Source organism: Pseudonaja textilis, chromosome 4 (assembly GCF_049901715.1).
Source record: "Pseudonaja textilis isolate UNSWEBS1 chromosome 4, rPseTex1.2, whole genome shotgun sequence".
NCBI lineage: Eukaryota > Metazoa > Chordata > Lepidosauria > Squamata > Elapidae > Pseudonaja > Pseudonaja textilis.
Window position 1 is genome coordinate 71,031,216 of NC_141993.1, and position 27,846 is coordinate 71,059,061.

Here is a 27,846-nt window from a genome sequence, read left to right on the forward strand (position 1 = left end):
TAGGCAGCCTTGGCAGGGGGTCCGAAATTTATAACGTAACCGTCAGCCTTTATTATAGAGGCGGCTGGATGTTTGAACCGAAAACAGGAATGGGGCAAATCATTTTTGCCATGTCTTTTGGAAAATAAGTGTTATAAATAAAACGTATCGCGCGGTTGTCTGCAGGATATGGTCAAAAAAGTCAAAATGGCGACTTGTAGAGGGTAGTTGGGCCTTCGATTAGGCCGTCGCGGCCGCCATTTTGACTTTTTTGACAGACTCTGCAGCAACCCAAGCCAAAGATCAGAAGAGTCTTAAGCGACTAGGGCTAGAGTACTAATGGGGGCGGGGGGGGGGGGCGAGGATGTCTCACACATGGCCCATTGCTTTCGATGAGATCGGTGGCGACCAGGAGCGCCCCCTTCAATGCATTGTATTGCGAGGTCTCCCTTCCCGACCTCTCGTAACTCGGCGCGCTGTGCTTCTTTCCCTGACGGATTTCGTTCTCCTCCAAGATTTCGGATGCGATGCAAACCAAGGGACGCCAAGAAGTAAATAATAATAATAATAATTAACCGAACCCCATGCAGACCCGGAACAGTCCTAGCAAAATATTCCGACTTAAATTTAGCGTTGGAAGAAAAGAAAAGAAAAAAAAAGCGGGGGGAGGGGGAGAGAAAGAACCGCGCGTCTTCCTTTCCCCCGTTTCTCATCCTCCCTCTTCCTCCCCCTCCCGCCATTTGTAATCTTTCCTCCCCATCGCCACTTCTAAGTTTGTAGCTGCTCGAACTCAAGCTTTATCAGTTGCAACGTGAAAGGGAGGCCCGCCTCTCTTATCCACTTTCCTCGCATTAAAGTGAACTTCGCAGGAAAAAAGGGTCCGTTTCAAAACCTGTGAACTTCCCAGCTGCGCGTCTACAGTTCTTCGAGCTCTTTTCTCAGTAAAGCCTCGCGCTCCCCTCTCCGTTTTACGAGGGGGTCGCCGGCTGCCCGCCGCCCCAAGTCTTCTCGCTTTATCAGCGGGAGCAGAAGGCAAATATTCGCCCCAACTCCCTCGGTCAAAGAAGCAAGCGACGTCCTCGGAGGATTCACCCACCCTCCCCTCAGGCCGCTGCGGGTCTTGGCGGCTGGAGGCTGCCTTCAGTTTGAAAGGCGCGCAGGCGCTCGCGGGCTCGGGCTCGCTCCGGAGGGCGCCGAGGTCGGTCTCTGTCGGAAGGCGGAGCGCGGGAAGGTGGCGGGGGCATCGGTCCGGAGAGCCTGCCCCGCGGGGCCCCGCGCTGCCCGCGGTGGGGTCGCCACGCGCCCCTGGGGGGGCCCGAAGAGTCACAGGCCTAGCGCGGCCGCGTGCTTTTTGGCTTTGAGTCTGAGGTCCGCGATGCTCGAGTTCTTGCTGGTGGTCTTGGCCGCAGCCGCCGCGGCCACCACCGAAGCGGCCGAGGCAGACTCCGCCGCCAGGGTGGCCAACGGCAGGCCGAAGGGCGGGGCCGGGAACATCATGTAGGGCGCGTGCGCCGCCAGGTGCGGGTGGAGGTGGTGGTGCGCGTGCGCCACGGCGCTGTCCAGCTGCAACTGTGCCTGCACCTGAAAGGACAAGGGCGTCACGTTGCAATGACTATCCTAAAAGGTGTAACGAGAATGGAGAAAGACAAGAGCGTTAACGGACCGCCCAGCCATCGGGCCCCCTCCCCCACCCTTCAGCGCTCGCACCCACTTCTGGGGGGGGGGTATCCTTGGGGGAAGTGGGGGGAAGGGAGAAGTTAGCCGACTTGGTTGGGGCTTGTCCTGAGTAAACTGTGACCTTCAGCCCCATCAAAAGAACTAGGCTATGCCTTAGTATGGATGAACCCAACCAGGTGTTTTTGTTTGTTTATTAAACCATGGGCCAGAATGAAACCTGGTTGCCGCCTCATTAAGCACCGTTTACAAATTTATCAGGCCAAAGTTCACACCAGGGAAAGCCAAGGCCCAACAAATGATGCTGTGGCCTTAGATGACCTCAGACTTCATATAGAAGAGAAGGCAAAGAGTGTTTCTGTCCGTCTTCCCTTCTCCCGTTTTTTGGAAAGAACAAGAGGACAAATTAAAATGAGAAAAATCAATGTCTTTCCAAAATTCCACCTTTTTATCTGTAACTGAAGCACTGAACAAGTTGTTCAGAATGCCTGATTTACATTTTCTAGCAAGGAGTTAATTCCTAAAAATTATGTTGTTGTGGTGGGTCAGGAGAGTTGAAGTTCTGTTCAGAAGCTTGCCTGGGATTAGCTATCAGGTGTCAAAAGCATATTTTATTGGGATTAAGCCCCATTGAATACAAGCCCTGCTTTTGAGTAATGCATGTATAACATTTATAGGTTGTATTAGTACATCCTCAAAGCTGGAAGAGGCAGCATTTAATGGGGCTTGCTCTTAAGCAGATGCTTTTACAGCTTTGCATCTATCTGTTTTAGCAAACTCTTCAAGCTACTCACAACATGAAACCTCCAAGTCATCACATTCGGAAAAGCACAATGAGAGCACCTAAAGTAAATGGCAAGGTTGCAGAAGTGCTCTCACAGTACTTGGCTGAGTCTCAAAACAGGTACATAGCATCCATAACAACAGGTCAAGGCTGTTTTGAGCTTTTGCAGAGCAGGCTCTAAATATTTGAAGACAGCCCCACAAAAAACAGCTTTCTGTCTAGCTGGAGTAAATGACATGAACAGATAGTATATAGTCTAGAATTACTATCATCTAGTCAAGGATAAGCCAAGAAGAGAAGGGAAAAAAGCTCAACTTTCAGAATAAAAATGGTTGGGGAGTTCAAATAGATCTAATGCCAGGAAATAATCTATTCATTTCTTCTTGCCTAGGATTATGTATCATACTAAATCTAAATCCTCATTAGCAAAAACAAAATTACTAGCCCATGTAACATCAAATCAAATGAATTTTGTGGCAGCTTTATGTGACAGTCTGGTTAATGTCACAAGCTCCAAACATGTTGACGACAAATTTCATTTTATCCTAGTCTAGTATGGGTGAACCAGCTCTTTTATTTCGAAGCTGAGCAGTACAGAGCCATACCTGAACCTTGTTTAATATTATGTGTAGTGGTGGGTGGGTTTTTGAGATGATAAGAAAGCTTTAAATGTTTTTTTTGATGTGTAGGTCTCATCTTTTCCTATTATCCAAGATGCAGGATGTACACAGGAACACTGACTGCCTGAACTCAGAAATGCATTGGTTCATTGATTGGTTTCTTCTGCTGATGGGTTTGCTGCATCTTGCATTGATTGACTGGTCTGTCTGCTTATATATGTTCATTACACATATTAAGCACAAAAATGTTGGTTTAGAGCTTCCGGGACTTTTACTGTTTTATTTCTGTGGCAGCTGCCAAATGGTATACGTGCTACTTAGCTAACCATAAGGAGTTATGGTTAGCAAATTGACTAAAATATAGTTGATTGTCTTCTTAGCTATTGAACTTTAGGCTTCTGGTTCTAATAAATATGCTTGATGGGAATTATGTCTATCCATTCTGAATTTGCTTGTTTTTTCAAAGTACTTTTGTTTAACATGGGAACATTATATATGTGTCCTGCTAATTCTTAATTCATAATTATTATGGCAATATTTAGGCAATATTATTGAGTACTGCAACCCTAAAGTGCATCAAGCAGGTAGGTACAAGTCTCAACACTATATTTTTATCTCTTCCCTTTTCTCTTGAGTTCTGTAAAGGCTGTAGATATTTATGGTTCTCAGTCATCATTTTGCTTGAATTTTATAAAAGTATGGTTTACTCAGATTCTAACTTATAACTGTTTGGAGCTTTAAAGAGGTTTGCTGTGCTGTTATGACTATCATGGATACCAGCTATCTTTTTTGTACAGTTTTTCTTTTGGATGCAACTAAGAACATTTAATCCTATACAAAAGGCCTGAAATTAAAATCTATGTATATTCAATAAAAAAATTAAAAAGCATTGAATTTCATGTATATTGAGATATGGCTGTTTTTTCTAGCTTTGTACTGACTGGTCTGTTCAATCTATGACTAGCAGAATTCCCACCAGGACTGAGCTACCGGTGCTGATTGGGAATTCTGGGAAATGTAGTCCCATCACATTTAGGGGGTGCCAGGTTAGGAAAGGCTGAACAAAGGTTTGAAAAGAATGATCTGTCCACAATTATTTAATGGGTGGGCATTATAGAATATACCATTACTAGCAGCAAGCCTGAGGAGGACAAGTTTCGTTTGGACTGAGCACAAGTCATTAAAAACCTTCTGGCTTTATGGCTCCAAGATGCTATTTCTAATACATCCATTATAAATCCCCTTGAAATCAACTAGAGTTTTTTTCCAAGTAATGGCCATGATTTAGAGATAGAAGCCCCAGAAATCAATGTCTTAAGATGTTCAACTAGGCTGGGCAAGAGCCCAACATGTTTAGAAACAGAGTCGTCAGGCTTGCCTTCATTCACCAATCATAGATTGTTTAAAAGGGAATTACCAAGAAAAAAAGTATATCGGCTTTTAAAAAGCACACTGAACACTATTTTTAGTAGACAGCAAGCATATAAATTAAACTACTTAAAATGGAATTCTCTTTGTAGAGCTATGTCAGTTGTGATATTATTATTTTTTGTTTAAAGATCATTGTACCAAAATTAGGATATTCGTATTCAGTCTTGATGCCTATCGTTGTATCCAATGAGAATAGCAAAACTCAATTCTTTGGGGTGAGCACTCTGTGGCTGCATCAAAGATTGCCTTTCTAATTGGCCTTACTAGCTTCACTGCATTAAATTCATGGGACTTTATCTAATTAAACATGCCTGGTTCACACAGAGATTGTTTCTCTCCATAGTTATCTGCAAGTAAAACTTCATTGAACAGATAATGCAACCTTCTCCAGGTAATATGGATAAAAATGGTCTTGGATATCAGGCTTATGTCCTGAATGGGCTTGCCAATTATGGCATCTTTCCAGACCGCTGATTGCTCTATTCCAATCCAGCACCCTGGTTCCTTGAGATTACAGCCACGAGAACTGGATCCTAGCAAAATCAAAGCAGGGAGAAAAGCTTTCTTTTTTTCATTTCAAGAGCTTTCCACAGCAAACCTGAGCACTCTGGCAGGGCAATTAAATGATGATGGTTTCAATAAGGTCATGCAGAAGATTGGAATGATCTGCAGATCTTCCATGATTACAAGGAAGACTACAACTCTCCCTTCCTTCCCCCTGCAGAAGGAAATTTTCTTTCAGCAGAAAAAAAAAAGTGTCCAGGGCTTCTGTCTCCAAAAAGCAAGATGGAGGGAACTACAGGAAAGGAATGGGAGTTACTGGTGGCCCCTTGGTCTCGAGAGATGCCCCTGGCTGGCCCTTCTACTTGCCTGCTGGAAAGGCATCCGCAAAGCACCAACATTCACGTAGGGAGCAACTCGGCATGCTTCAAACTGGCTTGCTGCTCCAATGAGGACCCCTGAAACAAACAAGAATTGAATCAAGGTCCACTTTTATCCTTAGACTCTCCCAGCCATAATAGGGAGAGAGAAGCAGAACTTGACAATATGAAGCTAAAACGATTAGTGCCTGCATTTAGGCCATTTGGGCTCAGGTACAAGACAAAAAGGACTTTTCCTGTGTGCCTCCATCCCCATGATCCTGGGCAAATAGCTTCCCTGCTCCTCTTGATGCTATCCCAAGTGGCACCATCCTATGTACTTTTGCACCGAAGGAAGTCCCCTTGTATCCCAAGAAATCAGGCTGATAAATGTGTAGAAAGTTGCAATGCTAGGTACGTTCAACAGAGATTATAGCACCCAAACCAAGCAGGACACTCAAGAGCTCGGTAATTAAAGAAGGCATGTCTATGGCAAAGGCCCCTTTGGCTCCATTTCACATACCTACCTTTATGGAGCTGGTTTTCTTGCTTTCTGCATTTAGCTCTTCTGTTCTGAAACCAGACCTGGGTAGACAAACAGGGAGGAAAGCAAACAAGTCAATATAAAGCCACAACTATATATATATTAAGTGATCTCTCTGATGCCATGTTTATTACAGGAAAGCTGCATTTTGTAAGCAGAGATTCTTTTTCCCTTCCTGTTTGCTATGCCCAGCCCGTTTCCATCTAAATGGTCTCTAGAGAACTTTCAGATCTTTTCCCTGGCTGCACACTGCAATTATTTGTCCAACTTTGGACTCTCCTCAGGCTGCCCTGATCTAACAGTAAATCCCATGAAACACAGCTGCATTCCTTTTTGAATAAGCCTGGGTAGCATTGCATCACAAGGATCATCAGTCAACTGTAACATCTTGTCTTACAAATGTTGGACGTGCTGCAAATATTTCTGAATCTCCCTTCAACTATCTCCAAGTTCCATGGGGTAGAATGAGGCACTCTCCTTCACAATGAACTAGATTCTGTATATGTATCAAAGATCAGTTGCTGCTATTGTCCCAAAAGTTGGAAAGGCACAGATTTCAGTCTTATAGTCCAAAGTTTAGACTGTTTCTGTTCTATATTTAAACAATGATCTAGAGTGAAAACACCATTTACACGTTCATTTTTGAGAAGCTTATCTCATTTTCAGACACTGCAGTTATCAAATACTTGCATCATGCACTTTACACGTTAGCAACTTAAGAAATAGTACAGTAGAAGATATGTTACACACATGCTAAACATTGTAAAATGCATCAATAGTTTTGTAATCACACACACATTTGATGTGACTTCCTCAATAAATCTGAAGCCAGTTGAAATGAAAACTAGTTTTACATTTTCATATTTCAGTTGAAACTAGGCTTGAAGCTTAAACATAGATGGGGGCAGAAAATATTTCTAATGGTTTGGAAGCAATCCCTATTCTACAAAAGAAATTTATCCCAAGTAAACGCTGATAGATTGAAATTTTCCTCTGTAAAATCAATGGGTCTTACTTCCCTTCTGAGTGAAATGTATTTCATCTTAGGCCTGTTAAGCACTTTAATGCTGTAACCCAATACAGATTCACTGGGGATTGATCCTATTGTGCTCAGTAAGTCCTGTCTCCTAGTAGATGTGCCTAGATGTCTGCTGTAAGTCCTATGATTTTCAACTGGGAGAGTGAGGTTTATTTCCTTCACTCAGTTTGCTGGAAGTCCCTCTGTAGCCAATTAACCTTATTTCTGAGTAAATGTTGTTGGTAATTCTATTAAACCTTTACACAAAATGTGGGTATAAGAGGAAGTAAAATGGATGAACTTAATTGGGTGGTCCCAGTTTATATTTTTGAAAAAAAGAATCTTCCAGAGATAGCTACCTAATTTCCAATCTGAGATTCAGAGGCATATGCTATGGTCAGATATTAAAAACTGGGTTATTGTGCAAGAAGCTCACCTGGATGGAGCAGAAGGGAAATTTATTTGGACTGTAAAACCAGGGAGAGCAGAAAGGAAACAGGAAGGCATGGGATCTTCCTCAAGAGGATGAGCAGAATCTTGTGATGCTTTCAAGGCTAAGAACATTATTAAAATATAAGCACCACAAACTCTAAAAGAGTGTTTGTTCCTTAATAACAATGATATAAGACTTTAAGATGCCATAACATTGTTAAAGTCTAAAGTAGATAAATGCACTGACCCCCAGTTGAACAATGGAAACCATTACATTTTTTTTCTTCTCAAATTGAGGGGTAGTCAGAAGAAGAGTTTGGAATCAAAACAGGACAAAAGGGACCTGAGCTGATGGGTTTATCTGAGGCTAGGAAACAAATTCCTAGCCTCAGAATGTGTGACTACATAGTTCTAGGGCTTAAAGGGAAATAACAGTATTTGGTACAAGATGGACATTTGAAGTGGGATCTGATTACCAGGTTTTTGGATTAGCAAAACCTAAGTCTAAATCTCTGTCTCCCTGCTCCTTCCTATCCCATGTTAGCAAAGGAGAATTATTCTCTCTTCTGATTTTCATTGCCAATACAGTCTTATTTTTGCAGGGATGTTCCTGTTGAACTTCTCTATTTGATCTAACTGTGAAAGTTTGAAATTGGATCAAGGGTTTTGGATATTTGCACAAAGAGATATATATATATATATATATATATATATATATATATATATATATATATATATATATATATATATATATATATATGAAATAACTCAAAAGGAATGAGCTCATTAAAAACTAGTTGTATTGATTAGCTTTCTCTGTAAGAAAAAACAAAACACTAAAGCATTTAATTACAAACTTTAAGGTGGAGGGTCATAAAAGTGTCATAATAAAGAAGCTGAGAAATGTTCTCTTTCTCTGGGGACTAGCATGCAATACAGAAGCAGAATAATTATCTCATTATTATGATAATCTCATTTGTTCCCATATTAGGAAAAAAAACAAAAAAAATATGAAAACAGCTCTACAGCAGGCAAAATATCCTTTCTTGGCTACATTAAAGCAAGACAAAGTTTTAAAAACATGAAGAAGAATAAAGTTGGGACTTTACCCCTTAACAAATTTGGACTGCCTGATCCTCTATCTATTCTTCCTCTGCCATCCTACACATACTCCAGGCGAGTTCAAAAGAATATACTATTAAGATCCATTGAGTTCAGAAGACTAACATTTGAGCAAAGGCTTAAAAGTGAACTGCCTTATATCTTTAGTGAGTTCTACTTTAAATTGGTTGGATTCCAGGCTTTAGTGTATAAAGGGAGAAGGTAAGAAGGTAGGAGTGACAGAAACCTGCTGTCCTTCAAAGGGAAAAAAATCTCGCTGGAGATTTTCTTTGAAAGAGGAAGGAGTGAGTTTGAAAAGAAGTGAGCGGATGCCTGCACACCTAGAACCCACCTTAGGACACATTGAGATGACCCAAATACTCTAGAGCTAACCTTATTCAGGGTAATGACTGTTAGCTTTAAAGAAATAGACCTGTAAGCCAACTGTGGGATGGAGGGCTCACTCAGTCTGTGAAAGACACTGTTTTGTTTTCAGGGAATTGCTAGCAAGAGATTCCAGATTTCCAGGCTAAAGCTACCATTCCCACTAGCTTTTCCTGGGGCAGCAGCCACTGACCAAAAGCAGCAAAGGGAGCCCAGCCTGCCTGCTTTGTGGATACAGGTCCCATCCGACTTCGTGTGTCTTGCGTCCAGAGAACTCTCTGTAATCACTGCGATAAAATAATTGAATCCTGTGCAGCTACACAAAGCCACAAGACTCAATATCTTTACTCAAGAGTAAACCCACCAGATCTAAGGCCATTGCTTCTGTGTGAACCTGAACAGGAATAGGTCTGGAGATTGGGATTTCAGCTAGCAAGCTCTTCTTCCTGCCATCTGCCAAGGAGAACCAGGCAGGAAAGGATGCTTAAAGCCAACTCATAGGCATTTTCTGGGGCCATTTGAAAGGATCCAGACTCTAATCAATGCAAATCTCTGGAAGTTCTTCTCTACGGATTATACCCAGCGCCAGTTATTCTTTTGTTGAGGCAACCAAACCTCCTTTCTCTGGAATCAAGCAGCATTTAATTCCTTCCACTTTTTTTCCTATTTCTCTCTTTTCCTTTTAGTCCTACTACTCAAAATATAGACACCCCATGTTTGGAACTCTGTGTGTTTTAAGTGGCCAGACTAAAGAGCAGTGGAGATAAATGGAAAATCAGAAAGGAATAACAAGGGCAAACAAAGAGAGGGGTTTTTTTTTCCCCTTGCAACTTTCCCTAGGCTATATCTTTAAAAAAAATAAAACTCTGTGCTTCTGCCCCACTTTCCCCACCCCCCCTGATTCTCTTCTGCCTTTGCTGCAACTCGACCGTTCCGATTCTGAGTTGATCCGATTACAAGATGCAGAGAAAGCTTTTCAAAACTGGAGCCCAGTTTGGTGCAGATGGCAGTCCATGCCGCCAAGATGGAGGGGAAAGGATCAGTTACACTGAGAGCAGCTGCAGATGTTCAAGGCCTAAAACGACTCCTTGGGCTCACACAAAGGAGGGTCCGCTTTCCTCGCTTTCCTCGGGAGTCACAAGTTGCAGCAGATAGAGATGTATAGTGTTCACTGGAACACTGGACAAACGAATCTGGCTTTTGGCTTGCCAGCATCTTTGGAGGGAAGGAGTGAGCTTACAAAACTTTTGGCTCAGGGAACTGTTAGGAAAAATTTGGAAGGTGTAGGAAAAGGGGGGTGGGGGGAGAGAAATCTCCAAAGCAGCTTCTTAAAAAATAAAACTGCTTGCATTCTCTAAACTGAGGGTGTGTAAGCTTTCCTTTCACCTTTCATGGAGGTTTTTAAAATTGCTTACAAGAGAGGAAGCTTTAAATACACATCCAATTTCCTGTTTTAGACTTTGCTTTTTAAAAGAGATGGTCAATACTCAAAGGAAGGTGTGTTGTGTGTGCCTGTACTATCTAGCCTAGATACAGTTTGGTATGGCCGTATACATTGTTCCAGGTGGAAAGATTAGATTGATATAATTTAAAACCTGGAATGATAGAACTGAAGCCAGGGGAAAGATCCTATTTGAGTCCCACTCACAGTGGCTGCCTTTGGTTTGCTGAATCAACAAAGTGTGGTTTGCTGAATCAACATTTACTTGATTTCACCCAGTTGTCTGAGGTTACATACACTAACCTGCTCAATGGGTAATCATTTTCACACATGGAGTCGCAATTCAGCCTGCCCTGCAGTGGGAAGCTCGGGCCAGCATGAAACCTGGTTTGCCTTCCCATCTTGCTCCATCTTCGCCTCTCTCACAGACAACCTCTTGGCTGCATTTGCGCCGGTTTTTTGCTTTGGATCCGCACCTTGTGCAACTCCAGCCAATTATGACTTATTCCCTAAGACTCCGACTGAGCACCCCAGCTTGGTAACAACAACAGTAATGGTTAGAAAGGGAAGAAGGTGGCTTGTCAGCAGGACAATAGAAGCAAGGTTTTCAACACCATTGAATAGATTTTCCCTCCCGCAGTAACCTGAATTCATCTCACGCCAGGTGAAGCCTAATTTGAATGTCTCCTCCCACGCTCCATCAAACCTGCCGCAAGCAAATTACAAGACCTCGGTATTAAGGCCTCTCCCCCTCTTCCCCCCCCCTATTTTAAGAAGAGATCTGAGCTCTGGAAGGCGCCCGGGGAGGCTCGCTTATACTGCCGAATGAGCCTGAGCGGTGTTCAGGGTGGGTGGATTTGACTCACGGCCAGTGCATCTCCCTTCGTTTCCTTCGGCAACCCAAAAGCTGGTGCCTCAACGGATCTCCCTTCCCAGCTGAAGCGTCGTTCGAAAGCGCCCAGAGACGTGTTCACCCCTAGGAACCTTTCCAAACTGGAGTGACCAGGGCTCCTTCCGCGGGGAATCTACACCCCCTCGCGGGAGGCTGCTGTTTCCTGACAGGGAAGGGATCGCGACTCCTGGCCAAGCAAAGGCTCGCCCGGGGAAGGGCGGCCTCTCTTTTGACCGTACAATTCAACCAGCCGCGATCCAAAAGGAGCGCCCGCCGGCAACTGCAACCTTCGCTCCCAAATGCCACCCAGCCACCCTCACTGGCGCTGCGGCTCCGGGATGCTTCAGAGGAAAATCGCCACCAGCCCCGAGTCCAGAAGCGGCTAGTCGGAGGAAAGCGTCGCTTTTGAACTCCCTTCCCCTTTCCCCAATATCCTGGCAAGCGGTGGGCCTCACCTGCACCCGGGCTTCCGACAGTCCCAGCCGCTGGCTGAGCTCCTCTCTCATGAAGGCGTCCGGGTAGTGGGTCTCGTCAAAAAGCCGCTCCAGCTCGTTCAGCTGCTCCAAAGTGAAATTGGTGCGACTCCTCCGCTGCTTGATTTTCGTCTGCCCTTCGTCTTCCATCGCTTTGGCATCCTCTTTGCGCTCTTTCAGCTCCGGCGAAACTGCAGGACGAGACGCAGAAGGCGATCAGAGCCGCGTGCCGGACCTTCTCCCCCGGAGCCCTGGGCCTGCTCTGATCGCCGGGTCTCCCCACGCCTCTTTTTGCCTTAAGCCGAGGGCGGAGGGGGGCGTGAGGGGGGAGGGGAGGATCAGAGATCAATGAACGAGGAAAGGTGACCTCCCTTAACGGTTTCGCGGCTGGAGGACTCGGCTGGCGAAGGCGCCCGGTGGGCCAAGCGGAAGAGCTAGCTTACCGTTTTGATCTGGCTAGGTCTTCCCTTCTGAGCCCCCCACTCCCAAGCCTTCGATGTCCCATGGACTTCAGCGGGCAAACCGATGCCTTTATGGGGGAGGAAGGCGGAACTCAATGCGAGTTGTTTCTGAACAACTCACCCAAGGGTTTCTTCTCCTTTGCAGCGCAGTCCAAACCTAACCTTCTTCGAGGTATTAGATGCAAAGCCTTGGTGCTTTATAAGTTTGGACAATTGTACCCCAGGGTCTCAATCGAATTACACATCAACAAGATTTTCTCTCTCTCTCCCACTCTCCCACTCTCCTTCTCACTCTCCCCCCCTCTCAAACACACACACACACACACACACACACACACACAGAGGATTTTCTTTCCCTCTAAGAGTTTCTTATGAAGATTTAGGAAAGCACCTCGAGTTCTGCAACGGGATCCGAAGGTCCTTTTCGCTTCCCCCAATAATCCCCAATCCTCTGCAGAACAGAGGCCAAAGGGGTTGAAACACTGAATTTAGAAAGACTTTATAAGTCGACTGGGGCTATTTTTCTTTTTGATGCGTGAATGCCAGATCTTTCCATTTGGAAGGAGGGTCTGAAGAACGATTGGATCGGAGAGGAAAAGATTTACCCTGAAAAAAAATCCGAGCCTTAGCTGAAGTTGGGTTTGGTGGAGGAATCTTTCGGCTTCTGGACACACATGGCAGTCCTGTTTTTTTGTTTTTGTTTTGGTTGCCTCCCCCTCCCTCCCAAAAAACCATCCCACGGAGGCCTTTCTGAGATAGAATGGCTCTTTGGGAAGCGAAGTCAACCGGGAAGCGGTTGGAAACTACCTAACCCGACAGGCTTTTCAAGGCGGGCGGGTTTTTCGCGAAATCCTTGCGGCAGGTGCGGGAGAGAGGCGGCAGCATCTTCCACACGAAACCTTTCCTCGATCTATTTGGAGAAGTCAATACTATCCTTTGGTTTCTTTGCTTAGAGAAACAGAAAAAAAATGTCCCCTCCAAATTGAAAATCTTTGGAATAACAACTCAGTCCTATTTTGATGTCTAAAACTTTAAACCGTATCCCTCTCCATTTGCCGCCTCTTTGTCCTGGTTCTCCCCCATTCCCCCATTCCAGATGAAAATGAAAACGGATCCATGCGGGGAATTTGGAAGTTTATACATTCCTGCGACAAAGGCCTGCTGCCATTGATCATAAACGAGAGAAACTCGGTTTTAATCTTTCCCTCTTGCTTCATTTTTTTCGAGTCTACACAGCCGAGCGCTCGCAGACACAAACCCTTCACTTTGGACAACAGGCCGGGCTTTTTACTTGGCCGAACCTAAGCTTATCTACCTTAGTCGCACATGTTTGCCCATCGCTCCGCCGAAGTTTGTTTATCGCAATTGCGCTTCCCTCTCTAATCATATTCGGAATTTGTTTAGCAAATCATTTCCGGCTCAGGTTTTTCAATCCAGTTCCGATCTGGAAGAAGCTGCTTTCGTTAAACAAAAGGTTTGGGGGAAGAAAAAAGAAATCCGCCTCCACCTCCTCTCCGCGAATATGGCACTCGCTGACTCAAACCACACACAGATATTCAAATATACTTGAAAGTTTGCGGCCCTGTTTAAGATTCATTTTTCTTCCTGGACGCTGGTGCGGTTTCTTCTTTTCAGTAGAAGGTCGTGAGGGCTTCAGAAAATAAAGCTATAAGAAGAAGCCTCCTCTCTTCGGATTTCACTGATGCTTATGATTAAATGTTTCTTTTATAGCGTGATGCTTAGGAACTACTATAAATCGCCTCTTTCAAATTAACACTTTTTGAAATGCACTTTGTAAAAGGTAAAGCGTAATTTTCTTACTTTTACTGTACGCAATATTTGATGCACTAATAATGACTACACTTTAAGCTTTCTGGTCCCCCTTCTAATATGCGATTTATTTAATCCCGCCTTTGTTTACATTTGCAAATATCGAAGAGTCGCTTAGTGGAAGCGAATTAATTTTCAACCGTAAATATTACTTAAAGATGGACTTCAGAGTGACCTACTCTACGTATTTCGTAGGAAGTTAAACGTGTTTTTTAAAAAAGTAATGTGAAGAGCAATCGGACCTTCACATTGGCGGTAAAAAAGACTTTGGAGTCTCCCCCATATAAAAACCTCTCTCTGAAGAACTACCCTAAACAAAACCCTCACAGCCAACCAGGCAGGCAACGCTTACCGGAGGGAAACCTCAGTTAGCCAACCTAACCAGCACCTCTCTCAAAGAGGCATCCACAGTCGATACCTACAAAAATTCACAGGTAGAATTCCGTCCACCCCAGCCCTTCCGCCCACCCCCGGCTATCTGGAATCGTACCTCCCTGGGAGATGGCCGGACTGGCTTTCTCTCCCCCGCCCCCCACGTCCCATTGGGTTTAGTTTTTAATATTCTCAGCGCTTTGCACTGCTTGTCGAGAGAGGGAAATTGAAGGCACCGAAGATCGGACCGCCCGGCTCCATCCTTTCTCTCGCCAAGTTTTCTCGCCGCTTTCTTTGCCGGTCCGGACTCAACGCGGATTTTTCAGCGGGGCTTTCCGAGCGAACCCGCAAGCGTGGAAACGCAAGCACACGCGTGCGCGCGCGTTGAGCTAGGCGCGCCTTTTCCTTGGCTCTCCCTGACACCCCCAGCCCACATCTCCGACAGCCACCCGCGTGGTCCCCAGCCTCGCCTGTTGCCCCCCACCCCACCCCACACACAGGGGGTGGGGGCGTTTTACCTTCGCTGAGTTTAGGAGTGTCCGCGTCCCGATTCCTGTCGACGGCGCCCATGTCCAGGTCTCGCACCGGCGATCGCCTTCCCGAGCCGCCGCCGCTTCCACCAGCTCCCCGGGCCGCCGGGCTGCCGCTCTCCTCCGCGCTGGGCTCGTTGGAGCCTCCGGACTCCTTAGCTCCCCTGAGGGGTCCGCTTTCTAGCACCTCCCTGTACGTGATCAGCTCCTTCTTCTCTTTCACTTTCTGATCAAACGACTTGGAGACAAAAGCGGTAAGTTCTTCCATCGCCGGCTCTTCTTTGGGCTCTTTTTTTCTCCCCCTCGTTGGCCTCCTCTGGCTGCTCCGAGCCCCCCAATAAACACATCAAGGGGGTCGGGAGGAGGGGGAGTGGGAGGAGAAGAAAAAAAAAGCGGGGGATGGTGGGTGGGGAAGGGAGAGAAAAGCCGCAGAGGGGGCTGGCTGGAGCGTTAAATGGAAGCGGAGGTTTCCCAACCCCGAGCGAAGCTTGTAAAAACCGGCCTTTGACAATTCTCCCCGCGAAGAGTTCTGATCTGTCTGGGCTTCGGTGATTGAAGTCTCCACTATTTATACTTTGCAGAGCCAACCCCTCGTTTGGAGCAAATAACCTCCCCTTTGGTACTGGGAATGAACCCCCTTCTCCTAGAGCAGCCCAGGCGCACCGCCGAAAGAGAAAAGGAGCCAGGCGGGGAAGGGGTGGGGGGTGGGGGAGAGGGAGAAGTTCTCCCTCCCCCACCCCTACCCCGCCCCTCGCCCCCTTTCCAGATCCGGCTGCTGGGCTTTCTTTCTCTCTCTCTCTCTCTCTCTGCCATTAATCCAGGATTGACAACAAGCCCTAATTAATTTAATTAGGCATGGATCCTGCGCTGGTGTGTCCCGAGTTAGTTAAACGCTTGGGGGAAAGGGGCTGGATCTGCAGGGGAGGGGCTGAAATGTGGAGTCACCCGGGCGGGTGACTGCCAGAAGGGAAAGAAGAGCGCTTGGGCTCAACGCCTCCTGGAAGCGCTCCGGGCCGACAAGCCAGCGAGGGGCGCGACTGGCCACCGCTTGCTGGAAGAAGAACTCGCCAAGCCCGAGACGGACCCTCTCTTGAAACCAGACCTGCCTCCCTTGGGTCGCCTCTCCCTCATCCCAATACCCGGATCCGCGGCTCTTGACCTCGGGAAGAGGCAGAAGAGCAGAGCTCGCTGCTGGGGAGAGCGGTCTGTAGGGCAAGCCCCAAAGCAGTGGCTCCCTTGAGAGCCGTGGCCCGAGGCTTCCAGGCAGCGAACTTAAGACGGCTGCAACAGTTGTGGCCGATCGGGCACTCGGAAGGTCGGGGGTGGTGGAGGGAAGCAAACAAAAGAGGCTCATTTTCTGGCAGAATTAGCCCACCGGGCATCCACCCATCCCCAATTTTGCCCCGTCCACTTATTGATACTCCCTCCCTTTTACGTCCACAATTGCAGTTGGGTTCATTCTCCAGTTAAGTTCACTGCCTTCGGGTTTGCCACAGTCACTGACATCCGACTGAGCAACCCCGGTCTCCCTCCAGATTATCACTGCACTAGTTTTACTAGGAAAGAAGTCCAGTTTGTCTCTTTTTGATAATAAAGTGTCATCCAAGCCAGGCGTGATACTTGGTGAGGTTCATGAAGTTTTCTTGGCAACAGAAGGCAAGGCAGCCACAGCATTTTTCCTACCAGCTCCCCTTTTAGCTTATTGCCTTGGGATTCCCTGGTGGTCTTCCATCCAAATACTAACCAGATGTCACCCTGCTTGATGTTGCCGAGGCCTTCTTTTTTGGTACTATTTGATTATAGTACCAAATAGTCTCCAGATTGAAAATTCAGATGGAGTATAGATTCTCATTTTGGGAATTTTTTAACTGGGAGATGTAAGGGAAAAGGAGTCATTTTTTTGACTTGCTGGTGAGGGTAAGGGTTAAAAGGGGAGAAAGTATTATCACTTGTATAATTGCAACATGAGTTAATGGGATCATTTGAGAGAATCTGGATTTACCATCCATGAATAGGCAATCATTAGATGCAAGCCCATGTTCATTTTTTTTTAGTAAGAACAAGCGCCCCTGACACTTTCTTTGTGTAAAGAAATAGGGAGAGGTGAGGTTCGATTCCCAATTCCTATGGGGAGGGACGAAGGGATGTGAAAGTCTCATGGGAGTAAATTGAAAGCTGCTGAGAATTATATTGCCCAGAAAGGGTTTTTTTTTTTTTTTTTCATACTCCAGGAATCCTAAGCGGTATCTAAAAGCCAAATTGAAATGCTCATTGCTATTTGGCTCCCCTCCCTTGATTAGTACATTTTGTTGTTTAATACTCAGAATGCAAAGTTTTCCATTTGGTTGGAGTGATTCCAAATATTTTCTACATTATTTTATATTGAGATATATATTACCCCTTTTCTCAGCTAATGTAATATTATAAGCAACATGTATATTATATGGAATCAAGGCATCTAAACGTGTTTTAGATCCAGAAGGTAAAAGTTAAACTTTTAAATACTTTATTAGAAAATTGTCAGAATGTCTTATACGCTTTATGGCTTTCAATTAAGTGCTCTTATTCAGATGAAAGTGGTGATACAAACTCCTAGAAAACCACAGAATTATGAGTAACTTATTTTATAGACTAGATAGAAATTGCTTCTCACTGAACAAGTAAAAAAGAACAATATGAATATAATTCTATTTGGAAAGTAGAAATATTAACTCTGGAATCTTAAAGGCATCTCTTGAAAATCACCATCTATTCAAGTTCAAAGATATCTTGAGAAATGAATGGGGGCTCCGGATACCAATTCTTATAAAAGCTTTCTATAGTAAATTCTTTTTAAACTAATCCTGGTGTTTCTTTCTTTTTCAGTGACAATGACAGGATTTAATTCAAGTTTCCTACATCTCCGGATAAGCTCTAGTGTACATTCCTTCACTGCATTAAAGAAAATTAATATATGGAGACAACTTTCCAGTAAAGTGACTCTGACAGTGTCATTTAATTACTGAATGAAAATAAATAGGCTTCTATTTGAAAAATAAAACAAACTATGGATTAATGCATTAATTTAAAATTATTTTTAAATACATAAAAAAAGAAATTGTATAATTGTATGTTGGAAATGTGTTCAATGAATTGAGGAGTCTATTCAAAAATTGCAGATGTCACACTGGTGAGAGCTAGAAATTTCTGTTTTACACTAGTAAAATTGCAAAATAACCTTTCCACTGAGGTTAATTAGGAATTAAAACAGAAATGCTTCCAATCTATCAATTCAATCAAATATATGTAGTAGTACTTCTGACTTGGACATTAAGGTGTAAATGCAGATATCCAATTTAGTAATTAATTCTGCGTTTAGTGAGGGTTACTTCAGAGAAGCATGAATACAGGTGTAGTATTAGTGCAATTTTGCCTATGTTCACCAAGAGTTGACATTTAGTTCTCAGGACTGAGTTATTCCCAGAGAAATGAATATAAAAATGCCATTTGAACCAGAAGCTCTATAACATTTCCTTATGTATCATTGATTTAAATATTTCACTTTTGAGCATACCTATGCAGTGTAAAATGTCAGAAACAGATTGTTTGCTCTTCTGCAAATCCAAGTAAGTTGAATGTGAAATGTACAAACATGGTTAGTTTCATAACCAAAACCTGAAAACGGATTTGTGGCTTTCAAATGTTTAAACTTGAACCTTGACATTTGAACGTGGATTGGTCTGCATTTAATGTAGATAGTTTATTTCCAAGATCATGATTGGTGAGAGGAGGTAGTGGTGGACCAAAGAGCAGAAAACCAGGATCTCCATTGCCCTCTTGAATAGCATTTCAGCTCCCTACGAATGAACAGCTCTATCCCACATATCCCAAGCCCTGAAGTCATCCAGAGTAAGCAGCAACTACTTCAATCTGTGAAACAAAAGTGTCTCATTTTTATGTCAAATGGGTTTGGTTTTTTTTGCAGAAGTGATCTGCAGTACCTGTGACAGGAAACAGTGAACTGCTTGAATCGCTCTTGATTTAAATGAAAACCGATAAATTTCATTCTTACCTTCTCCAATTGAGCTTTTAACTTTCCCTCCTTTAGCAATAATCTCAACCAACCTTAACGTAGTCTCAACTGGGAAACTAATATGCGCCTAAGCTCCGAAAACCCTTCCTTTCCACTGTAGAAAAACTGCAGCATCTTAAAAGCAGTTTGCAGATAAATCATTTCAATTTTAATCAAAGTGCAGTTTATACAGATAGAACTCTGTGATTTATTCGGGATTCCCCCCCCCGCCCGCCTTCTAGATGTGACGCGCGTGTGCACAAAAACCGGACATAAAGAAAGGCCACACGCACACACACACAAAAAACCCATCCACCGGTGCATTAAAAAAAAAAACCTTGATACTGACGTTAATTAAAATTTTTTTAAAAATGTGTTAATGTGAATGCGGTTGTTTGGGGTAAAACCAAAACAAAAGAAGAAGCAACGCCGCCAGGAAGAAAGCCGCGCCGCCGCCAACGCAAGACGCCGGCCTTCCGATCGATAATCTCGGCGCTCCTCGCCTGGGCACGTGGATGGATGAGTGTTGTGATGGCTTAGTAAGGTCTGGCTGGCGGTCTGGTGGAGGAAGGCGCTGAGCTCAAACTACGGAAGCTCGGCAGCGCGGAGGCCTTCAGCCGGCTCCTGAGGTAAGTGGGCTCGGGTTTCGGGGAAAGGGGGTGGGGGTGGGGTGCGGTTTGCCGCTGGGCTCGGGAAAGAGGCGGAGGATTAGGAGAGCTTTCAAAAAAGCCGCTCTAGCGCCTCATATTCTGGTTTTCGGGAATATAGGGGACAGAATCCGGTCTGGAAGCCCTATAATATGGGCAATGCCCGGAGCCTTGGCGGTTCGGGCCGTTCCTTCTTCTCGACCGAGGAAATCTGTTTGGAGGGTATCCACGTCCCGGGGTTTCCTAGGGCTCCCCATCTTTTTCCTCCGTCAGCTGAACCGATGGGGAGAGTTGCTGGGCAGGGAGGAGGCTGAGGTCGCTCCTTTGAAAAGCCTTCTGGGTACTAAAGGTGGCCCGGAGCCGCCTTTGCTTTCAAAGCAGCGAGCCGGCCTCAGATATTAGGCCTGAATTGGACTGAAGCCTGTTTCTCCCACCCCACCCAACTTGCCAGAAGCCAGCCCAATTCATCTGGGGTCCAGTTTGGGGAAGGGGAGCAACGGTTTGTGTAAGGTCCGTCCTCCTGCCATTTAAACTTTTTAAATAACCACCATCCCTTGTTTCTCATGCTAGCTTGGCTTTAATTTTACACACAGGCGGGCGCGCATACACACACACACACCCAATTTTATGAGAAAAGTCCATAAAGGGTCATCAATAAAAAATATATTCTTTCTCTGCTCAAAGATGTCAATTTAGCCATTTCGTAAAAGATCCATAATCTTCATCAACTGTTGTAGGTTTATGCCAACAAGACAATACAACAGTGCCTTTGCAGTTTCATGCCTTTTTCTCCCTAACAGTTTGTCCATCAATCCCAAAAGAAAGACCTCTGGCCTCAATTTTCTATTAATCTTTAAAAGCCACTGAATCAGTATATGTATTTGAATCTGAAATTTTCTAGCTTTTTCTTACTTGTTCACCAGCTACGGATTATAATATGTACATTTCAATCTTTTCAGCCACATATTTTTCCATTGTTCCATCTGTATATTATAACCAAACCGTTTAGAGGCTAAACTTTAGACCACTTCATTGTACACTCTTTCACTTGTTTCAAATTACAAAAACAAAGTTTATACATTTTAGCAATTGCATATACTTCATTTGCACATAATTCTATTTCATTCTTAGAGTACTGAAAAACCACAAACTTTTGTCTGGTTTAAATCTTTCTAATAATTGTAGATATGAAAAATATTGCCAGTTATTTATTTCTGCTGCCAATTCTTGATTTTTTTTGGTATCCCCCCTTGACAAAGTACTAGTATCTCAGTAAGCTGCCCATTTGGGTTTGCCTATTATTTCTCATCTGTAAAATGTTTCTTGTGCTGACAGTCACAAAGATGTTTTGGGGCACAACTTGGGTTTATATCTATTCCATATTTTCAGTATGACATGTCCAGCATAATGATTTTAAAATCCACATTAACTTTGGCTTTGTTATACCACAACATCCATGCAAATATCAAGTTGTGTTGCATTTCTCAGCAGCACCAACCAAACAAAACCAAGCAGCAAGCTGCAAAATACAGTCTCAAATCAGGTAGATGCAATCCTCCTCCTTTCTTTTGCACCTGTAACACCTTGTGGGGTTTTTTCCCCTGCCACACAAATTTAGATGTATTTACATATTTTTGTTAACATCTTCAACTTCTGTTTGTTAATCTTAAAATCTGCTAATGCACCAAATTCTTTTAGTTTTCCAGTACTGTTTCTTTTTCTTTTTGTACCTTTAGGTTTTGCTACAACTGCATTAACAATTATTTGTGCTTTCTATGAAATGTAAATTGGTCTATCCATTTTATAAAGTTCTGTTGAGCCTAACAGGATTTAAGAGTGTGCAAGCTTACATTCTAAGATCATTTAGTTTATTTCTTGTTTTAAATTAAGGTTACATAGAGCATTGTGTCTTCTCCAAAAGTGTAAAAGTTTGCATGATTATATTTTGGAGAACAGTGTTACTTACGTAGTGACAATAGATAGTAGGTACAGTCTTGGTTTCAATTTTAGACCAATGAGTGGACATTTAGTAATGATACACTTTTCTATTAATCATACGGTACTTTGTAATTTTTACAGTTTTCTAATATTTGTAAAAACTAGCTTGCTAAAATGGGTCGCCATTCATCAGACACTGAAGAAGAGACTAAAAGCAGAAGAAAAAAGAAACATCGTAGAAGGTCATCTTCAAGCAGTTCCTCAGATAGAAGTTATAGCCATAAAAAATCAGGAAGAAAATCAAGATCACGGTCTCGAGATGTCCAATTTCGTTCACATTCATATGAAAAAAGGTAAACATATTACTTCAGTTTTAAAATTATTGGTAAATGAAACTTTTAAAATATTCAGGTATAGTTCAGTATTTCATCTTGTGGTGTGGTCTGTTAAAAGCGATGTATAAATTGTAGCATTCATATAACATGTGTCAGTTTATATAATTTGCCTAATTAACTTTTTTTTTTTAACAAATGGCATCTTTTTAGAGAAAGAACTGACTCCATACAGCTTGTCCTTGCTTACCAACCACTCATTCAACAATCATTCAAAGTTATGTCACTGAATAATAAGACAATCTGTCCTTGAAATTTGGCCATTACAGCCTCCCTATGGTCACATGATTGTGATGTAGGTACTTAGCTTTTTGAAAGCCAGAAAGTGCTGGGACAGAATGAGGTTGGGATGGTTGTTTGCATCAGAGAACGACTAAGGTGTTTGCTTTTTGATAATACAGCTTTCATCTTGCAACAATACCTTTAATTCCATCGAACAATTACATCTCTATATCCCAGGACCCTGGGAAGGAGATAATAAATAGATAAAAATGTCAAATTTAATCTAAATATGTCTCTGTGCAAAGAAGCTGAAGAAACAAAAGGCCAGCTAATTAGACACTGCAAAAGATTCCACAGACTGACTACAAACAACGATATGACAAAGTAGGCACAATGGTGCATTGGAAGATCTGCAAGAAACCATTTGCCTATAAGCAAGAACTGGTGGGACAATAAAATAGCGAAAGTAATAATACCTTTAACACCATCAAACATCAATATCTGCCTATCCCAGGTTTTTGGGAAGGACTTGATAGGAAGAAAGAAATGCCAAATCCAGTTTAAACATCTGATTGATTGTGGAGCCAACCATAATTTATTAAATTATAGTCAACTGCCAGTGACTTTGGGTGCTGTTAAAACGTTTAAAAAGAAAGAACAATGCAAAAAACACAAAAAGCAGCACCCAGGGAAAGGTTCTTTTGGAAAATATGTTACTCAAATACAGTAAGAAAATATTTATCACCCAATGTTGTCTAATTTCAGAACGATTTTATCAATAACAAATGTTTAACTTTATATCCTAGAGTGGTGTGTGTGTATGTGTTTATTGCTAGCCAATTCCCTTTGCTTCAGATTTTATAAAAAATCTATTAATATGCCTGCAGTAGCATATTTCCTTGTAGTACACCTCTAATGTTCTAGTAGTAAGCAGTATATGTACATACTGACTTTGTTACATTGTTCTGCAGTCTGAACAGTATATAGTATATACAAGGATTCATGCTGTGAATTAATTTGACTCTGAAGCCACATTATATTCTATATGAAGCATTGATGAAAGTAATATGAGTCACAGTGGAGAATAGTTTTATGTTATAAAGTAAAAAGAGCTTAACTCTTTACAATATTCTTGATTCAGTTTTAATTAGATCTAAGTTTTAAAATTTGGAGGAAAGGTTTACTACTAAGTTTTAACAGTTATTAAACTTTTAATATCAGGATTTTTTCTTTTTCTTTATTAAAAAACTAACATCCATGAAATGTGCATAGTTTTTTTTCTCCATAGAAGTCCATGTTCAACCTGAAAATTTTGTTATCAGTAAGTGGCTAAAAAGATCACTGTACAATAGAGACAATGTTACATCCCTGCATAGTTACTGCAACAGAATGTGCTATTGAGTTTCAAATATATATTTCTTGAGGATACATTGATTGATACAATTTATAGATCATGCATATCCTTCAAGACTGAGATGTATTAAAGTAAAAATCTTACATTTGTTTTTGTTTTTACTTTTAAGTGGTTTATATGTTAATTTTGTAGAATAAAATATCTGAACACAGGATAGAATATGTAAAAATTGAGAAAAAGCATCATTTGATGCTCACTTTTGCTCTATTAATATGTACAGCAAAGTCACTGTTTTTTCCACCCAGGATATTTGCAAAACTCATGGGTTGCTTTGCTGAGTTAGGTTGTGAGGGGGCATATTCAGACCCCTGCTGCTTTCTCTGGAGAGTATCACACAAAGTTTAATACTTTTGTCTGCTTTTAATAATTTTTACAAATAAAATATCTCACAGTTAGGCCAGTATGGATGCCAGCACTGATAACTTTGAATGGTTAGATTAGGCTACTTTCAGTTTGTGGGTTCCAAGGACATACAGACGCTGATGAAGTCAGTGTATACTGTTGCTTGTCTTCTTGATCCCCTGCACAAGCTTGAAACCTTGATCTCAGGAGTTATAGACAGGCTTGCAAGTTGCAGTCATATCTTCATTCCTAGCTGGGAGGGAAGGAAACTAGATGGTTGCAAGTTCCAGTTGATTAGCATGTGTTACAGCCAGCCACATCTCTCCCTTGGCTGGATGAGTGACTGTAGGGATCCAGCAGGGCTGAATAGGAGGGTGGGGGGGTGAGCTCTGTTCTTACAGTCAGTCATAAGGGTGAATAAGTGCAGGGTGCTGTAGTAGCCATAACTTTGAATGTATCATAAGTAATTTTTAGAGGTTCTGTCGTAAGTTCAAACGGTCACTAAGTGACTAGTTGTAAATCAAAAACTACTGTAGGCTTCTTCTCTAAGTTCACAACTTTCATTTTTTCTATTAGCTATTATTTTTTCTATTGTCCATATATCATAATTTCATTTATTCTGTTTAGTGCTAAAAGTTCATAGGGGCTTCCAGTCAGCATTACAAGTAATCAGTGACTTTTCTTTAATTAAAGCTATCAATTTCACCATCCTAGCCAGCTTCATTAACTTTACTATTCTCTCTTCAATCGTAGGCAATGACAAACTTTCCAAATCTTGTGCAAGTCTTGTTGCTGTTATCATATATAAAAACTAAGTTCCATGAGTTTTTACAACTAAGTGTCCATCACTCTCAAAGGGAAAATCTCTGGTTTCTATTGTATATTGTCTTTAACATCATCTGAATTAATGTTACATATTTGAATTCAAAAATTTTAACCTTTTTTATATACCCACTCAGCATGATAAACTACATTTCTAACATAAATTCAAAGTACTTTTATACATTTTAAATAATTCTTCCAGTGACAAATACCAACCTTACATCATTTTATTAAAAATTATCTTTAGATAGTTTATCATTTTATAAAAAAATCTTTTTAAGCTTTTTGAGTTTTCCAAAGGTCTTCTGGAACCTGTATATTGTTTCGATAGGTTGGATTTAGCCTTAGAAAAAAAGTTTTAATAACCATTTTTGCTTATTTTATCTATATATTTTGGAGTGTATGTGATTTTTTTTTACCATATTTACTATATTGATTTATGTGATTATGAAAAAAAAAAACAATGATCCATTGTAAGTGAGTTTTCTGTCTCTATTTGAGGCGAAGGCATCGATCAAGCAGCAGTTCTTCGTATGGGTCCAAAAGAAAACGGAGTCATAGCCGATCAAGAGCACAAGGAAAATCGTATCGGTCTCAGAGATCAAGATCAAAAAGCAGATCAAGAAGGTATGACAGTTTCGCCCTGGAAGAACAATTACCAAATAAAATGTTTTTCACTTTGCACTCCCAAGTCTTAATAACCATTAATTAATGATTTTATGTTAACTTCAAGATTATAAATGTAACAGCAAAAGGTTAAAGTATTTTGACCTTTATGTACTTTTCAAGTTGTGGTTTAACTTGGAGTTCCTTTGTCCGTATATATTGTTTAGACTTGATATAAGACCTGTTTTGTTACGATATCTATTATACAAAATACATGGTGATAGCATATATAGATAATATCAGATTAAAAAGTAATCATGTTGCTGGGTATTAATTGCTAGAAAATGTGCTCATTTGAATATTTTGCTTAAGCTAAAGTAAAAAGGACATACCAATAATACTCATAAGTAATTTTCATTAAAAAAAAATACTTGGAATTTTGTGTGATATCAATGGAGTTATGAAACTGCAAATATTTTGTGAACCTGAAATCCACAATAAATATAGCAAAATAAGGGTACCAAGTAATATGTATGAAAGCTGAAATTGTGAAATCATAATCATATGAAACATCGATGTTCTGCAGAATCATGATCTTTATATTACAATTATTTCAGAAAAATAGTTAATATATAAAAATAGAAAACTTTATTTGAAAATATGCATTTTATACAGTGTTGGGAGATTTAATATTTTATTTTTGTGGCAATACAAATTTATTAAGTACATGTTAAAATACAATAGAGATTATTTTTAATATTAATTATGATGGTAACATGATGAACCATTTGTTGCAAGAGTGCTGTGATAATACTGTAATACTTCATTTTGTATTTAAGTCAGAGCTTGGATTGCCTATTACTAAAAATGGCCCTGGGCATTGCCCTGAATTTATTTTGTATCATAGGATTGGTGGGATCCAGCTTTTGTATTTAGGACTTCAGTATATTGCTTTAGGACTACAGTATACTGCTTATTAAAAAGTTATCTAATATTTTATGGAGAAGAAAAATCAAAATAGAGTGCATTCAGATCTTGTGAATGAATGCTTTTAGTTTTATCATTTGGATGAAAATACAATCTTATGGGCTAATCTAGAATTCCAATGATTGCAGCGCTTGCAAACCTCTTCATTCATACCCATTAGGTATATAGTAGCTATTTTTATTAGGGTATGGTCTCTCTTGAGACATTGAAATGTAAAAATTTGCAGTATGCATTTCTTTGATTATATGCTACACAGTTTCCAAAGACTCGAATGAGCTTTTAAATAACACAAAAATTATTATAAAAAGTATAATAAATCAAGAACTTAACAAATGACACCATGATGCATCACCATTTGAGGGTAGCAAAATACAGTACCAGGTTTTTCCCAAATGCTTTTCTGAAGGATGCAGATGATTGACTTAGCATATGTTTGCAGTGTTATCACATTTACCGTAATACTGCTGCAGCATTAAAGAGAAGTAATGTTCTCATACCTCTGTATCTATTATTAGACATCTGGAAATCCTTCAAAAGTGTACTTTGTATGTCCTCCAGCATGTCCCGAAGCACCTTCTTCAAAAGTGCATCTTTGATAATGGGTCTTATTTCTGAGATGAGTGACTCCTGGTAAGAGAGGCACTCATGGGAACTGAGAAGACTGTGTAAAAGGTGCTTTGTGAACCTGATCTAGACAGCCTTAAACTGAATATTAGAGAAAGAAAAACAAGAGTTTGGAAAACAGTACAATGCAAAGTATGAGAAGAAGCCTGGGACTGAAAACAAATAGAGGAAAAAGTCAAGCTACAAAACTCAATAAATTTTCTTTGTAAAGCATGCAGGGAAAATAGGAAGAACGAGTCTTAATTCAGGAAGGCAAATACAAATATTATTGATGGGACAAAACTGTAGAATTGAGGGCTACAACTTAATCAAAATCAATAGGCCAATCAAAAGGGAAGGAGATACAGGCAGTCCCCAAGTTAAGAACAAGTTCTGTTCCCTAACTGTTTCTAACTTCAATTTGTATTTAAGTCAGAGCTTGGATTGCTTGTTACTAAAAATGGCGGACAGCATTGCCCTTCCTTAAGCCAACAAAGTGCTGAAGCTGCACAGTGCTTCCAGGAACCCCTGAGAACAGGCTGTATATTAAAAACATATGAATTCAGCGGTTCCTGAAAGCACTGTGCAGTTTCAGCACTTTCTCAAAAAAAGAGAACACTTTCTGCAATTTTAAGTAATAGGCAGTCTGCTTGTATGTAGGGATTGTCCGTGAAGTGGTTATTCATAACCCAGGGACTGAAATTTTGAGGCTGCCTGGCTCTATAGTGACGCTGGGCAACTTAGACATAAAAATTGAAAGAAAAGTATATGAAAAAAAGAAAAAGATAATGAGAACTAGAAGGCTGGAAACAAAATAACAATCCAAAGAGCAAAAAAAATAAAATCAAAAGGGCTCTGAATAATAGAATTTTTAATGAGGAGGGAAAAAGTAATAATGGAAGATGGTTATTATTTGGTTGTTGGAAAACCAAGTCAGCTAGGACTGCAAGATCCTACAAATTGCTCTTTGGCTTCACTAATTGTTTCATTTTCCAA

General features: G+C 41.7%; 2 protein-coding genes across 4 annotated transcripts in view; one reads left to right on the top strand and one right to left on the bottom strand.

Moving 5' to 3' along the window:
* Positions 1 to 1,143: 1,143 nt before the first annotated feature.
* Positions 1,144 to 15,115, bottom strand: SHOX2 (SHOX homeobox 2). 2 transcript variants are annotated; one of them, XM_026705694.2, is made up of 5 exons: positions 14,815 to 15,115; positions 11,616 to 11,824; positions 5,876 to 5,933; positions 5,359 to 5,447; positions 1,144 to 1,560 (listed from the first exon to the last, which is right to left on the bottom strand). In XM_026705694.2, the coding sequence occupies exons 1-5, from the start codon at positions 15,092 to 15,094 to the stop codon at positions 1,303 to 1,305; spliced, it is 894 nt and encodes a 297-aa protein (XP_026561479.1). In that variant the 5' UTR covers positions 15,095 to 15,115; the 3' UTR covers positions 1,144 to 1,302. The 2 variants fall into 2 exon arrangements, with proteins under 2 accessions (XP_026561479.1, XP_026561478.1); XM_026705693.2 differs by having other exon boundaries at positions 1,144 to 1,596.
* Positions 15,116 to 19,453: 4,338 nt separating this feature from the next.
* The window catches only part of RSRC1 (arginine and serine rich coiled-coil 1), a 148,714-nt gene continuing 140,321 nt past the window's right edge, over positions 19,454 to 27,846 (top strand). Inside the window, exons 1-3 of one of the 2 annotated variants that reach the window (XM_026705857.2) lie at positions 19,454 to 19,506; positions 21,604 to 21,815; positions 25,156 to 25,281. In XM_026705857.2, the coding sequence (XP_026561642.1) occupies positions 21,637 to 21,815; positions 25,156 to 25,281 (305 nt within the window). In that variant the 5' untranslated portion in view covers positions 19,454 to 19,506; positions 21,604 to 21,636. The remainder of the gene's footprint in view (positions 19,507 to 21,603; positions 21,816 to 25,155; positions 25,282 to 27,846) is intronic. The other variant, XM_026705858.2, reaches the window with a different exon arrangement.

Coding starts and splice junctions, on each gene's coding strand:
- SHOX2 (XM_026705693.2), bottom strand. CDS start 15,094: ATGGAAGAACTTACCGCTTTTGTCTCCAAGTCGTTTGATCAGAAAGTG. Junction 5,448..5,875: donor AGAAAACCAGCTCCATAAAG/GTAGGTATGTGA, acceptor TGTTTGTTTCAG/GGGTCCTCATTGGAGCAGCA. Junction 1,597..5,358: donor TGCGGATGCCTTTCCAGCAG/GCAAGTAGAAGG, acceptor TACACCTTTTAG/GATAGTCATTGCAACGTGAC.